Source organism: Pelodiscus sinensis, chromosome 29, assembly GCF_049634645.1.
Source record: "Pelodiscus sinensis isolate JC-2024 chromosome 29, ASM4963464v1, whole genome shotgun sequence".
In the NCBI taxonomy this organism is placed as follows: Eukaryota; Metazoa; Chordata; order Testudines; family Trionychidae; genus Pelodiscus; species Pelodiscus sinensis.
The window spans coordinates 9,001,877-9,016,176 of NC_134739.1; the positions used below are offsets into that span (position 1 = coordinate 9,001,877).

The 14,300-nt window shown below is 46.0% G+C and overlaps 1 protein-coding gene across 6 annotated transcripts in view; it reads right to left on the bottom strand.

Moving 5' to 3' along the window:
* The window catches only part of ATP6V0A1 (ATPase H+ transporting V0 subunit a1), a 52,767-nt gene extending 38,840 nt beyond the window's left edge, over positions 1-13,927 (bottom strand). For 2 of the 6 annotated variants that reach the window (XM_075911424.1, XM_006113124.4), the window contains exons 1-5: positions 10,262-10,471; positions 8,225-8,384; positions 7,840-7,918; positions 7,347-7,444; positions 6,620-6,748 (exon numbers count right to left, since the gene is read on the bottom strand). In XM_075911424.1, the coding sequence (XP_075767539.1) occupies positions 6,620-6,748; positions 7,347-7,444; positions 7,840-7,918; positions 8,225-8,341 (423 nt within the window). In that variant the 5' untranslated portion in view covers positions 8,342-8,384; positions 10,262-10,471. Of the gene's footprint in view, positions 1-6,619; positions 6,749-7,346; positions 7,445-7,839; positions 7,919-8,224; positions 8,385-8,689; positions 9,569-10,261; positions 10,475-13,907 lie in introns of those variants that run through there. The other 4 variants (XM_075911423.1, XM_025179732.2, XM_006113126.4 and 1 more) reach the window with 4 other exon arrangements.
* Positions 13,928-14,300: the final 373 nt, after the last annotated feature.

Here is a 14,300-nt window from a genome sequence, read left to right on the forward strand (position 1 = left end):
AGATTGCAAAAGAAAGCCAAGAAGCTTGTGGGATATAGGATTCTGAAGATGGGTGGAAGTTAGATTTCACCCTAAGTTATGTTCCCAAGGAATGCCCTTAACTTTTTGAATATGGCATCATGTGACCCATCATGCTACTATCAGTACTTAGGGAAAAATGGATGAATAGATGTATAGATAAGTATTAATTTATGTACGGTATGACCACTGCATTCCTGTGCATGGTCTATGTATTAACCAGAGACCATGAGCATTTCAAACAGTTGCCTTTTTACATGGAATGGTGGTCAGGTGACACTCAAATTCACTCACTCAAATTCAGTCCCCTCTGGCCAGATTCAGAAGCCTGCTGCCCAGGCAAGATTTCTGCTGCCCAGGCAAGATTTCTGTAGTAAGTCCAGCTGACTAAAATAAAAGGAAAGCCTGCACGCACTTCTGCTGCACCCAAGAACCACGTGCTTTGTGGATCTTTACTCCTGACAACATCCCACTGAGGAGTACAAGCAGTAATAAATTCATTCTGACCTTAGCCTAGTCCCTTCACCTCTCACTGCTTCTAAGCTGACATATGACATCAGTGGCAAAGCCAGTACAAGTTGAACCTCCCTGGTCCAGCACATTTGGGACCAACCAGTCCCAAATGAAGGGATTTGCTGGACCAAGGGAAAAGCCCTCTCAGTGGACTCCAAGTCCCCCTTCCCTCCCTATTGCTGGCTACTTACAGCCTGCACCTGGGCCCCACTGCTGCTGGGCTCTGGCACCAGCCCACCTGCCGTTTGGCCAGGGCTGGAGCTCCCCGCTGTTCTGTCAGCTGCCTCCGGGGACAGAGCACAGTGCCCACCAGAGCCCCAGACGCCTCTGCCATGGGCCACTCTCGGCCTTGCCACAAGATCTCCCCATCCCTAGGCTCTGTGGTCCAGTAACATCCATGGTCCTGCTGTACCACGGATGTTGCCAGACAAGAGAGTTCTGGCTTAGGGAGGTACAACCTGGACTAAAAACTTGTGGTCCTGGCTGCTAGATGCTAGGAATGTAAAATGTTAACTCGTGTTACCTATGAAGCATTTGCCTCACCAGCACACTTACGGAGTAACTGGTTAAACGGTGCCTCGAGCAGCCCCTGCCCACAGCGCACTGTGCATCAGCAGACCCCCTGGAGTGGCCCCCAACCCTGGGATCCCAGGTAACCATATTGTTTAACTGGTTAACTCTTTAAGTGGGATTTTACACCTTTATTAGATCCTCTTTCAATCCATGATGCTGACTCTGCCCTCCATAAATGCACAATGCCTATAACCTGAAGAATGCATTTTTGAGAGGGAATGTCTTATTTTCTTGTAATATATTCAGCACCTAGATAAGTATTTATTGTAGTAATGTAAACAGACCTAATGCCATTAACTATGCCACTGCCACTAACTCAAAGTAACCCCTGACTTGCTGGCCATCACGGAAAGGGGCCAACCAAATACAGGATAACTGGCTTCAATACAGGACAAAGAAACTCACTGACTGTGCGCCCTGAGTTGTCACCTACCTTTCCACAATGGAACCAAGGCAGGATATGAAAATGACAACCCACACTTGAGAGGTGGGAGAGGGTGCATCTGAAAAGAAATCTTTCCTGAACTCCCTCTTCTGTCCTTTAAATAACCCCTCAACTTCACCATGATCATCAGAAGCTCGTGCCCCAGAAACCAAGACACACTGATTCAAAGCAGCACCACAGCCTATCAGAATAACAGGGGGGGGGGTGTGTGTGGAAACCCTGGAGATGTGTATATATCCCTTACTAGAATGATCAGTAAAAGACTAAACATCATATCACCCCTAGTTGAGCACCCTTCACAAAGCGATCACTCCATACCTGATCTTTCAACATTCATCCTCAAGGGAAACCTGCACCACACCTTCCAAAGACAAGCCTGGGAACGTAAGCCCATTGTTGTTTATCAGGCTCATGAGTTTAACAGGGACAATCGTTTTATGGATTATTATAATCACCTTTTCTGCTGCCCTTAATGGTTCACTTCATTTCAAGTGACCACCTCCAATATTCACTACTCCTTCTGCTTGTTCCACCTTGTACTAAGCTCAGACACACTGCTTCTTTCTGAGTGGCTCAAAAACTTGTTCCTTGAAGCACCAGAAGTCAGCCCAGTACAAGATACTATGTCACCTATCTTCTCTCATATTGAAATGGAAAAAACTTTGAAATTACTTGGTTCTAACGAATTTACAGGCTGAAATTCCTGGGAACATAACGTGTAAGTACTTGTGATTCAAGTTAGGAAGGATGGTCATACCACATCCTCTCAGAGCATTAACATAATGCATCATTCAGAACTGTCCCAAAATTTCCACCCTGGCAGTTTATAAAATGAAATGGAGAAATTAAGGAACTCCTCTGTGCCAAAAAGAGACCAAATGCTATCCTGAGATATGCATGGGGTTCCCCACTGATTTCAATGGGTGCTCCATGCACACATCTCAAGGTAGAATTTGGACCCTAAAGATGTAAATTGTGTGTACACTACAGCCTTGTAAAAATGTTATGCAAGGTCACCAGTAAGGGCACGAAATCCATTTGCCCAGTCTCAAAATGAAAAAGCCTGAAAAGATTTACTTGACGACCAAAAAAGGTCATTTGTTCTGGGAGAGAAGAATTTTGCCAGGCTGATGTACCACACACAGGATACAGCTCAGTTGCCTGCTCATGAACACGTAGCTATAGTTTACAAAAAGTAAAAATAAATGACAAAATTAAGGTAACCAGTAGTGTACTTTTGAAGTGTGATAAAGAAACATTTTCCCTTTTAAGCCAATCCATATCACCATCTTAGGCGTTCAATCCAAAGAAGAGCAAACTGCATGGAAACCTTAACATTTCATAAAAGAATACAACAAAAATAGACAAGTGCCCCCAAGCAACACACACACACACACACACACACACACACACACACACACACACACACACACACCAAACTGAATGACTTTAAATGACCTTTTTTAAAATAAAATGGCAGAATTCTCAGATCTAACAAAATAAGATCAATTCTACCAAAGGGGCTTGTATTGTATTGTATTTGATAGTAAGGTAATATTTTATTGTTGCTGGATTTTTGTAAGGTATGTGTTAGCAAAAATGAGCTGTGACTCATCTAGCCTAACACATTTTATGTTTCAGAATATTTGTCAAGGCAGAAGGATAGTTTCTGGCTTAAACATATCTGGGAAAACCACTCTTGTACTTGTCTATTACCTAGGTCTAGTCAGGAATGCATTTAGTTCTAGTCATGCCATGCTCGGAGATCCTTGAGCCTGTCAGATGATGATCACTTGGTAAATGCCCTGCTCAGATAGTGGCAGTCAATCTTCCAGAGTTTGATTTAGTGGGTCTAGTACAGACCCACTAAATTGAATGCTGAGGGCATCCCCATTAACACCAGTATTCCTCAATTCAAAAGGAGTAAGGGATGTCAATGGGAGCAGACCTGCTACGAAGACGGTGTCAAAGGTTGAATTAAGGTAAGTCGACTCCAGCTACGCAATTAACACAGCTGGACTTACCTGGAAGGTTGAATTAAAATATTTAAGTATAGACAAAGCCTTAGTAATAAAGCCATCTTTTGAAAGGGTCAGTTAATACAACAAGTGTTACTATGAAATGGAGCTGTAGCAGGACTATTCAGACCACTGGGAGTTTGTTCAGAAAAGTAAGAGCTGCTTAAACAGGATGGAGGAAGAAGGAAAAATGGTCATAAGATCCCTTCTGATCATTTTCCACCAGCTTGCAGTGGTCTATCAGAGCATCAGAACTGTAAAGGAGAATTTTCATCTTATTCTGAACAACACCCAGGGATATATTCATGTATACACCTATGTAAATTAGAAAGAATGTGAAGGTCATCAAATAATCATTTAAAGCACATTTTCAGTATCAGTCACATAGGAGTCCCTTGATTTCAGGCCCAACATTAGAGATTTAGCCATCTTCCTTCCCTTGATTAGTGGAAAAAACCCAAAATCTTGAATAAGAAATAAGTTCTGCTCTGCAAGTGCTCTCAACAGGTGTAAGTAAGCACTTCCAATTCAAGCCCCTTCACCTTCATTTTCATAGCAACTAAAAAGGAATCAATTCACCATCTAATTTATTAACCCAGAGCCCAGAGGGGGATGACAGATGCAAAACAAAAACTAAAGAAAGCAAATGGTGAGAGGAGTTAGAGGAAAGGGAGACAGGGGACTGCATGCCATTAACCATTACTTTTCCAGTCTTCTTTACGCTCCCCTATTCTAGGATGCTTAAGGTAAAAGCTTCAGAGAAATCTCTCCAGCTCATACTGCTCTTCATAAGCAAAGACAAGAAGACTGAGAAAAGGATCAACATAATCAGCAACAATATATATTTAAGTTATGTTACGTAACTGACAAGAAATGGCTATATCAGACATGTAATTGTTCTTTTATGACCAATATTCTATTAATTCTCCCTCTCCCACTGCACATTCTAGAAAAACAGTAAAGACTTCAAAGTAACTTCAAGTATGAGCCATTTCTTGTGTAAATAATTATGAATAACCAATAATACAGAGTCTTAAAGTTACAGATGAAAAAATGTCTTCAAGTGTTGAAGGCACTGTGTAAAGATGGCCTTATCAGTGATAAAATAAAAAACCGTGATAACAGCTGGACTGCACAATCTTAAGAGTCTCCCCAAAGGCAGATAATGTCTAGACCTAGTCAATATATATGTGGCATAAAGCTACATACACTGTAAACTTAAGCAGTTAGCCTGAAATGTACATTCCACTGAATTCATTAATACAATGAGTACTTATCCTGAGTAGGGATGTTAACCAATATTTAACTGAATAGTCAAGTAACCTCATGAATTCTTAGCGGTTAGTCAACTATTCTATAGTTCCCAGAGGGCGGGGCCAGCAGCCAATGTGTTCTAGCCTCACTCCCAAGGAGCCCCCTGCCATTCTGCGCTGCTGCTTCTGTATCAGAGGTAGCAGTGTGCGATGCCAGGCAGGATCTGGTCTGCGAGCAGAACCAGTTTAAAGCTCCCCTCGTAGATGAGCTGCCTGTCCTCCTGTGCTGCTGCTTCTGATAAAGAGGCAGCAATCCCTGTCGCGGGGAGGGGGGCACAAGTGTCTGAGCTCCAAGACCCGGTGCGAGCTGGAACTGACCCAGCTCCTAGGTCCCGGACCCATTGCAAACCAGGACTAAGCCAGGCTCCTGACCAGCCTGCTAAAAAAAATTACTGGCGGGGGAGGAGGGAGGGAGGGAAAAGGAGAAATGCATGTAGTCTATAGCATTAACCTATAAGCTTTTGCTTGTCAGTTAATCGACTACACTATTACATCCCTAATCCAGAGACCATACGACCAATCATCTATATGCTGCTGTGACATCTGCTAAAGGAGGGATAAATATTGATATTGATTTTGACTGGTTGAGAAAAATGATTCTCAGTTTTTGTTTCAACACCACACGAATTTTGAGCTGATTATATTGAAATATGATGTTAATACTGTACCAGAGGAAAAGCATTAGCTAGGTGTTATTTACTATACACTACTGAAGTATAAAAACCCTGAAGAGGTGTATTAGTAATGATTTTATATAACACTAAGTGCACTTTCTCTCTATGTTCAATTAGAACAGGCAGACAACAACACTTGTTACTTATTGCAGTCAAGCAACAGATTATCAGGTTGTCACTATTTGTCCAAAAAGACTCAGACAATGGAATCTGCAACTTACAAAGTGACAGTCAACACTTGGAGAGAGATAATCATACAGCACTCAGCCCATTGGCTGATCACAGCCAGTAGCACCCAGTTATCAGCCATGATGCATGTGAGAGTCTGGGCAGGCTTACCTTAATGGTAACTCTTTTACTCATATAAAAACCATGCTTACATCAGAGAAGAATAGTTAAAATTTTCAGGAAGCCAACAATGCAGGATTATACTCTTTGTGCCTTCACAATCAGCAGAGCACAAAGCTCTTCAAGCACTCCATAGCCAACTCTCTGGGCTAGCATGGAATGCATCACATAGCATGCAAAGTATCTCCCTCCTCCTCCAAAAAAGGTATATGGCTAGTTTCCTCTTCCGAGTGCGTGCTAGATTGTAAGATTCTAGAGCTTGATCAAGAAGGCATTAACTTGGGATGTCATCTCTCATAACAGAGGATTTCTGGGATTTACTTATACACTTGTACCAAACAGAAAAATGCATATTGGAGGGGAAATGGTTCCCCCCTCCCTCACAGTGACGCTATAATTTACTGACCTGCTTAGATTTTTCAGAAGTTAGGGACAGAAATGATCAATTCAGAACCTGTCTCCACACAATTAGTCCTCTGTTTTTACTGGGAACATACGAAGTAAATATAAATAATCATAAAATGCAAAACTATGATTGGCTGTGTACGCATTGCATGAAATATGGGAAATGATTGAGAAAGTTTCTTAAACCAAAAAAAGTATAGAAATGAGTCATCCAAAACAGCAACTGAAAAGAACACTCTTGAGAATAAAAATGGCAATTTGTGACAATAAACCACTATCTGTTTCAGTGGTAAACCCCCCTGATATTCTGACCTCATCAAAAAACTGCTGAGTTTTGCGCAGTATAAATTTTAATTCTGTCAGCTCGAGGAAGTTTCTCTTCAGAGCTTCCTGGTTTGTGTTGATCTCTTTAAGCTCATTTTCAATTTTCTCAAAGTTTGCCTGGGGAAGAAAAGAAGAGGAAAAAAGGTAAAGTTCAACTAAAAATAAATGCTATTTAGCCCTAATTAAACACACAGTTTCAAATGCACTTTGCAAGATCTTTTCCCTAATTGCATTCAGGGTACCCAAAATTGCTAGATGCTATCTGCATCCTGTTTTCTTCTCAGTGCATCTTAAAACATTAGTACATTATAACAATGCTACTATATATAAGAATTTTTAACTAGATTCTGTATGGATCCAGGAAGCCTTCTTTAAAATCTTCCAACAGAGTATAAACTGGCACAACCCCAGCAATTTAGAGTTGTACTACTTTACATGGAGTTTTAAATTTGGTTCGTCATTTTTAAAATGAAGTATTAATTTGTATCTTATACATACATTGAAGTTACAGCAAACCCCAAAATGTTTATGGGTCATATGCTGAGCTCATGCGAACTGGTGGAGCTACAATGAACACAACAGAAATTTGCTGAATTAAGTCAGCTGGGGATATGTTCTTACAACTAAATTCCAAAGAATTCAGTGATTGAGACTTGCTAGCACAAGTTGTGTTCGCTAGATTCAGATACTAGTTCAGCCTTAATGAAACACTTACCTCTAAATCAATCATGTCACGTGGGAAAGGCACTTCTGGGTTCTCACCAGTGTCCAAGATCGGGATGTTTGCTTTTTTAATTTCTTTCTCAACGAACCCTAAAGACAGAAAATGTTTCATAGTAAGAATCACCAGGAGAAACAAAAAGCTAGAAACTGCAACATCAGACTCTCTCCATCTTTGTATTCCCCATCAGCACACCTGACCAGCAGGTGCAAATCCTTCCCCCACAACCACACATCCCATACACAGCAGAATTACATCAGAATACAGTGCATGTAGATGCTTTAAAAAAATCCCAAAGTTATCTTCTCTACGTGAAACAAATTTTTCCAAAAGCAGCTGAGCCTCCTGTGATATCCATGTTACCTTACCACTAATACAACATGTCGCTCTGGCACATTATTTCAAAAGTTTAGGCTGCTTTCTTCCCTCAAAGCTAGTAGAGGTCATACAGAATTAGAGGCATGCATTTAAGTAAAGCAGGACATACTGAGTTTCCGGTCCATCTCTTCACACCTCCTGACTTCGTTAACAAATTTACGCTGGAACACATTCACATCGGGGTTCAACTGCAAACAGAAACACGTTTCCTTTGGCATGTTTAAATGTGAAGGAGCAGGATTACAAGTTTACCAGGATGGCAAGTAGGGGTTTTCTTGGGCAGGAGTGATGGTCGTTTTTAAAGAATGATGCATGGAAAGTTGTGCAGCACAACCCGCTTTACTGATAATTAACAACTAGCTGGAATATAGGAGCCTGCTGCACATGTGCACACTGAGATAGCAAAGATTAATTATAACCCTTGACCAGACAAAGAGCAGCCAGGATCTTAACGCTCCAATGCATTTTACTGACACAAGAAAGTAGCCACTTACATCACGAAACTGAACCTTTCCAAGCTCTCCTAGCTCGCTGACACAACAGTACGCAGCTTCCGACTGGAGGAAAAGCTGGGCCAGGGTCATCTCCTCACTTCGGAAAAGCTCCCCCATGATGAAAGGAAAGGACGGTCAAACCAGAAGTGGAATTCTAACCCTAAAATAAAAAGGTTGTAGGGGTTAGAATGTACAGCAGAGTCTGAATCCCATGTTCTCCCCTGTACAATGTGCCTCCTATGATCAGAGGAAAAAATGGTAGAAAACACGAGTGGCAAATTCTATTTCCATGAAATAGCTCTATGCGCTTCATGTAAATATTTTGATTTAAAAATAGTGAGAGGAAGTGATGATTCTTTCATAAGATGATTGAGAGGTCAACAAGTTCTTCAGCACCTCCTGATGATTTCATAACTTTCTAGGCACACACACTTGGTTGAATCATCATGGATCTTACTCACTGACCCGTGGTACGAAGAAGGGGAAACCTGCCACATCACAGGCTCTGCAAAGCACCACAGACAGAATGTTTGTCACTCGTTCACTTTCTTCTTCAGCAATCTAAGAACTCTGTTCTTCCAGGGCTGTCCTTCTGCTCTAAGCTTTGCACTTAGCATGCAGCTCTCAGGCAAGCCAACTCACATGGCACCAAAACGCCAGAGATTGCCTACTGAAGTGTCATCCAGGAAACAGCAGACTTTCAGCTGACAGCTTCCTTGAATTGGCAGGGAGGAGCCCTCCCATGAACAGAAGATAACACTGGAGTAGTTCTGAAAATGCAGCATATTGCATACTGAGTTACAGTGCAAAACCACCTTAAAGGCAAACAGATTTATTCGGGCATAAGCTTTCATGGGCAGAGACTCACTTTGTCAGATGCATTGTCATTGATACTCATTGTGGGCAGAAAACACATTATTTTGCTCTTCATTCAGCTGCTCTATTTTATAGTGATTTCCACCCTGCCCCCGGTAAAACTAAAGGCTATCTAGAGGTCTGTCAAACTATCATAACAAGCAGGGTGATGGTTCACTCAAAACTGGTTTGAAAACAGAAGAAATGCCACACAAAAGAAGATGATGCTAAAGCAGATGGTGCTCTAAGTGGTCCTGAATTTTTATTAGCTCAAACTATGTACGCCTAATAGGCCAAAATCAAAACGAATGACACTTTATTTCAGTTCTATGTGCACGGATGTTTGCTTTCATAATGCTGAGTGGCATCAGCTGCTGGTATGACAGTGTCTCTCTTTATAGCCATCAGTGCTGTTTGTACCATTATCTAGGTCCAAATACTGCATGAACAGGAGCACGTAATTAAAAATCCATCCACAAGCACTGCATTTCCATTTTGAAAGCTACAGAACCAACCTTGAAACTGACTGGATGAATTATTTGCTGCTGGGTTCAAAGTATATTTTTTTAAAATGCAAAAATACCCCTTTCAACAGGCACGTGAACTCGAATAATAAAATACGTATTCCTGGCTCACTTGAATCAAAACCCAACCCCCCCAAAAAAAGCAATGAGGATGCATCAAAGGGAACAATGTGTTTAGCCACTCACACGAGCTGCGCCTTAGCCGCTGGTGGCCCTTTATAATGGGGGGGGGGGAACCACAGTCAGAGCCTAGTGCTGCAGACTCACCACCCATGCCCGGCACAGCCCCCGTTTGCAGGGGGGGGGGGGGGGGGGCAGCTAATCTGGAGCAGAGCTGGATTATGCACAGGAGCCCACACCAGCTGGACACAGAGCAATGAACCAGCCCCTCCCCTGGAAATCCTGGGGGGGGGGGACTAAGGGCTGAGCTCCGCCCCACGCACCCCGCATAGACCCTCACAACCGGGCCCCCCCAGGCCTTTCGGGGAGGGGCCCCGCCTCTCCAGCGCCCTGAGCAACGGGGTGACCCGGCCCACAGCCCGGGGGGGGACCCGCCACCTCAGCCCTCCCCCCCGCGCCCTGCACAACGGGTGACCCCAGCCCCGCCCCCGCGGCTCGCTGCCACCTGCCGCAACGGGCCCCCCCCTCCCCGCGTTACCTGCAGCTACTCCAGCCCCTACGGCGGCCGCCGCAGTAGCAATAGCCGCCCGCCACGCCCCCTGACGTCACCGCGCACGCGAACGTCCGCCGCAGAGCCGGATCACGCCAGGGCGTCTCCTAGCGACGGGCCGGCGGCCATCTTGTTTCCCTTCGGCCGGCTGGGCCCCTCCGCCCGGAAGTGCGGAAGTGCCCGGAAAGGGTTGGGGGAGGGGAAAAGGGAGGGGGAGGCAGACCCTCCCCCCCTCGCATCGGCCGCTGTTCGCGGCTCGTGGGGTCACCCGGTGCTATGACCAGTACACCCGACGTCACAGCCTGATCTGATGACGTCATGTAACGCCCAGATGTTTGGGTGTAATATGGTGACCTCATGACAGCGCCCCTCTTGCACTTGAGTGTGTTGGACCCAAATGCCGTTGTGGCATCGCCTGCATTGGAGCATCACTATGTCGCACCGATCACCACACTGCTCCACCATGCAATGTGCACCAATCGCCGTGTCGCACCGATCACCACACTGCACCACCATGCCATGTGCACCAATCGCCGTGTCGCACCGATCACCACACTGCACCACCATGCCATGTGCACCAATCGCCGTGTCGCACCGATCACCACACTGCACCACCATGCCATGTGCACCAATCGCCGTGTCGCACCGATCACCACACTGCACCACTATAGAATGTGGCACCAATCGCCATGTCGCACCGATCACCACACTGCACCACCATGCAATGTGCACCAATCGCCATGTCGCACCGATCACCACACTGCACCACCATGCAATGTGGCACCAATCACCATGTCGCACCGATCACCACACTGCACCACCATGCAATGTGGCACCAATCACCATGTCGCACCGATCACCACACTGCACCACCATGCAATGTGCACCAATCGCCACGTCGCACCGATCACCACACTGCACCACCATGCAATGTGGCACCAATCGCCACGTCGCACCGATCACCACACTGCACCACCATGCAATGTGCACCAATCGCCATGTCGCACCGATCACCACACTGCACCACCATGCAATGTGGCACCAATCACCATGTCGCACCGATCACCACACTGCACCACCATGCAATGTGCACCAATCGCCACGTCGCACCGATCACCACACTGCACCACCATGCAATGTGGCACCAATCGCCACGTCGCACCGATCACCACACTGCACCACCATGCAATGTGGCACCAATCGCCATGTCGCACCGATCACCACACTGCACCACCATGCAATGTGGCACCAATCGCCACGTCGCACCGATCACCACACTGCACCACCATGCAATGTGCACCAATCGCCACGTCGCACCGATCACCACACTGCACCACCATGCAATGTGGCACCAATCGCCACGTCGCACCGATCACCACACTGCACCACCATGCAATGTGCACCAATCGCCATGTCGCACCGATCACCACACTGCACCACTATAGAATGTGGCACCAATCGCCATGTCGCACCGATCACCACACTGCACCACCATGCAATGTGGCACCAATCACCATGTCGCACCGATCACCACACTGCACCACCATGCAATGTGGCACCAATCACCATGTCGCACCGATCACCACACTGCACCACCATGCAATGTGGCACCAATCACCATGTCGCACCAATCACCACACTGCGCCACCATGCAATGTGCACCAATCGCCATGTTGCACCTATCACCACACTGCACCACCATGCAATGTGGCACCAATCGCCATGTCGCACCGATCACCACACTGCACCACCATGCAATGTGGCACCAATCGCCATGTCGCACCGATCACCACACTGCACCACCATAGAATGTGGCACCAATCGCCGTGTCACACTGATCACCACACTGCGCCACCATGCAATGTGGCACCAATCACCATGTCGCACCGATCACCACACTGCACCACCATGCAATGTGGCACCAATCGCCATGTCGCACCGATCACCACACTGCACCACCATAGAATGTGGCACCAATCGCCGTGTCACACTGATCACCACACTGCGCCACCATGCAATGTGGCACCAATCACCATGTCGCTCCGATCACCACACTGCACCACCATGCAATGTGGCACCAATCGCCATGTCCTACCAATCACCACATTGCTCCACCATACAATGTGGCACCAATCACCATGTTGCACCAATCACCACCTTGCAACACCATACAATGTTGCACTGATCACCACCTTGCACCACCATAGAATGTCACACCAACGGGCCCGGCCTTTGGGCAAGGCGAGCGAGGGGGTTGCCTTGGGCCGCACGCATTCAGGGCCCCTCACTGCTCAAATCCCAGCCCCGCCCACCTGGCCACTTACTCACTGCCCTGACTGGGAGCCACACAGCTGTGCAGCTCAGCCAAATACAGTGTGCTGCGTTGGGTCCCGCAAACTCTGGCCAGGCCTACACACCAATCACCGTGTCGTACCAAGCACAATGTCGCATCAATCACCATCACAATCAACACCTGTGAGGAGAAAAAGGCACACCAAGCACTATCAACTCACTGGCATCCCTGAACCGTCTGCAGCTCTCTTCTCTCCCTGAATAACGTTGAGGGACCCATCAGCTGTTCTCCTCAAAGGCACTGTGGAGCCCATGGGTTGAAGGTCCTGAGCACCTTTCAAGGGGCAGTCACCAGTGGTCACTAGATCACGCCTTAGTATAGGGGTCTCCTTACTTTGACTTATTTGACATGGCCAGGTTTTATCAAGCTGGTTCTGGGCTTCAGTCCCACTAAATAAGTCAGTGTATCACTGTTTTCTTTGTTGTTTTACTTTCTTGTATGTTACCTCTCTACCCCGAATTCCCAGATTTTGTATCATTCCGTAATACACTGTATCTTGGTTTACTTTATGCACAGCTTCCTCTTTATTTAGGGATGGGAAGGGAGTTATAGAACACTGGGAAACCACAGGTGACAGACCCTGAATCAAAGGAAAGAGGCTGTGATTTTTGGCACAGAAAAATCAGTCAGACACCTCACATTCATATACCTTATTAACCTTTTAAAATTCTCTGAGCCACCAGTCATCTGTGGTGCCAAATGTACATTGGAGGAAAAGGAGACAGCCAAATGGAGTCAGGTGTCAATGGTAAAGCAATATGAAGTGAAAAAAATCTGTGTACCTACTTGTATGTTGTGGATGGACCTTTTTATAAAGGAGGTATAAGTGACGTGCCAAAAGAGAAACTTTAACAAATGGCCCAATCTTTCTGAAAACTGGGTTTCGCTATTAAAGTTTCTCCTGAAGAGATTGTCAGATAGCCACATTTGGAGAGACAGACTCCAGAGCAGCTGCTGGCATCCCAAAGCAGCCCAGGCCTGTATATATTGCTAGTTGCTTACTGCAAAAGTGCCTAAAGTCCTTGCAGGGTGCCACGATAAAGGAACAAGGAAGAAATAAGGCCACAGAGGAAGAACTAAGGCAGTCATCCCTAGAAACCTTTCAGAAAGGACTGCCAAATGCCCCCAGGATCTCTCAGGACAACATGATATACATAAATAAAAGTTTCCACGTGCCCCCCCCGCCTAACCCTACAAGAAAATGAAAAAAGGTACAGCTCTACATCTGTTTGCTGTACCTCTATCACTTCTCAATGGAGTAAAACAATGAAAAGTCAATACCTGAGGTTGGACTGATGCTTTCCTGAGGTTTCGTGTCCGTTGTTGAGCTGGTCCATGCTTGCGTGGTGGAACTGGCTAGACTGCTTTTGGAGTCTTGCACAGGTCACATGTGGTGACATAGCCGGATCCACCTCTGCCATGTTTGTCTCCTCCTCCTCCTCTTCTTACACCTCCTACTCACTGTTCATGACAGGTGTTTTTGGACTCTACCAAATATGGCATGCTATTTGTGGTAAAAAGGGCATGTACTCCCTCTGCCTCGAGCTTCCTGTAGTCAGCCGCTGGTCAGTTTCAGCAGCGGCTGACTTGGGGACGCCTGGGGCAGAGCAGCTGGGGTGCTGCTGGATTGGTCCAGTAGCGCCGAGGAGCGGCGCTGCGGGACCAACCGGCAGC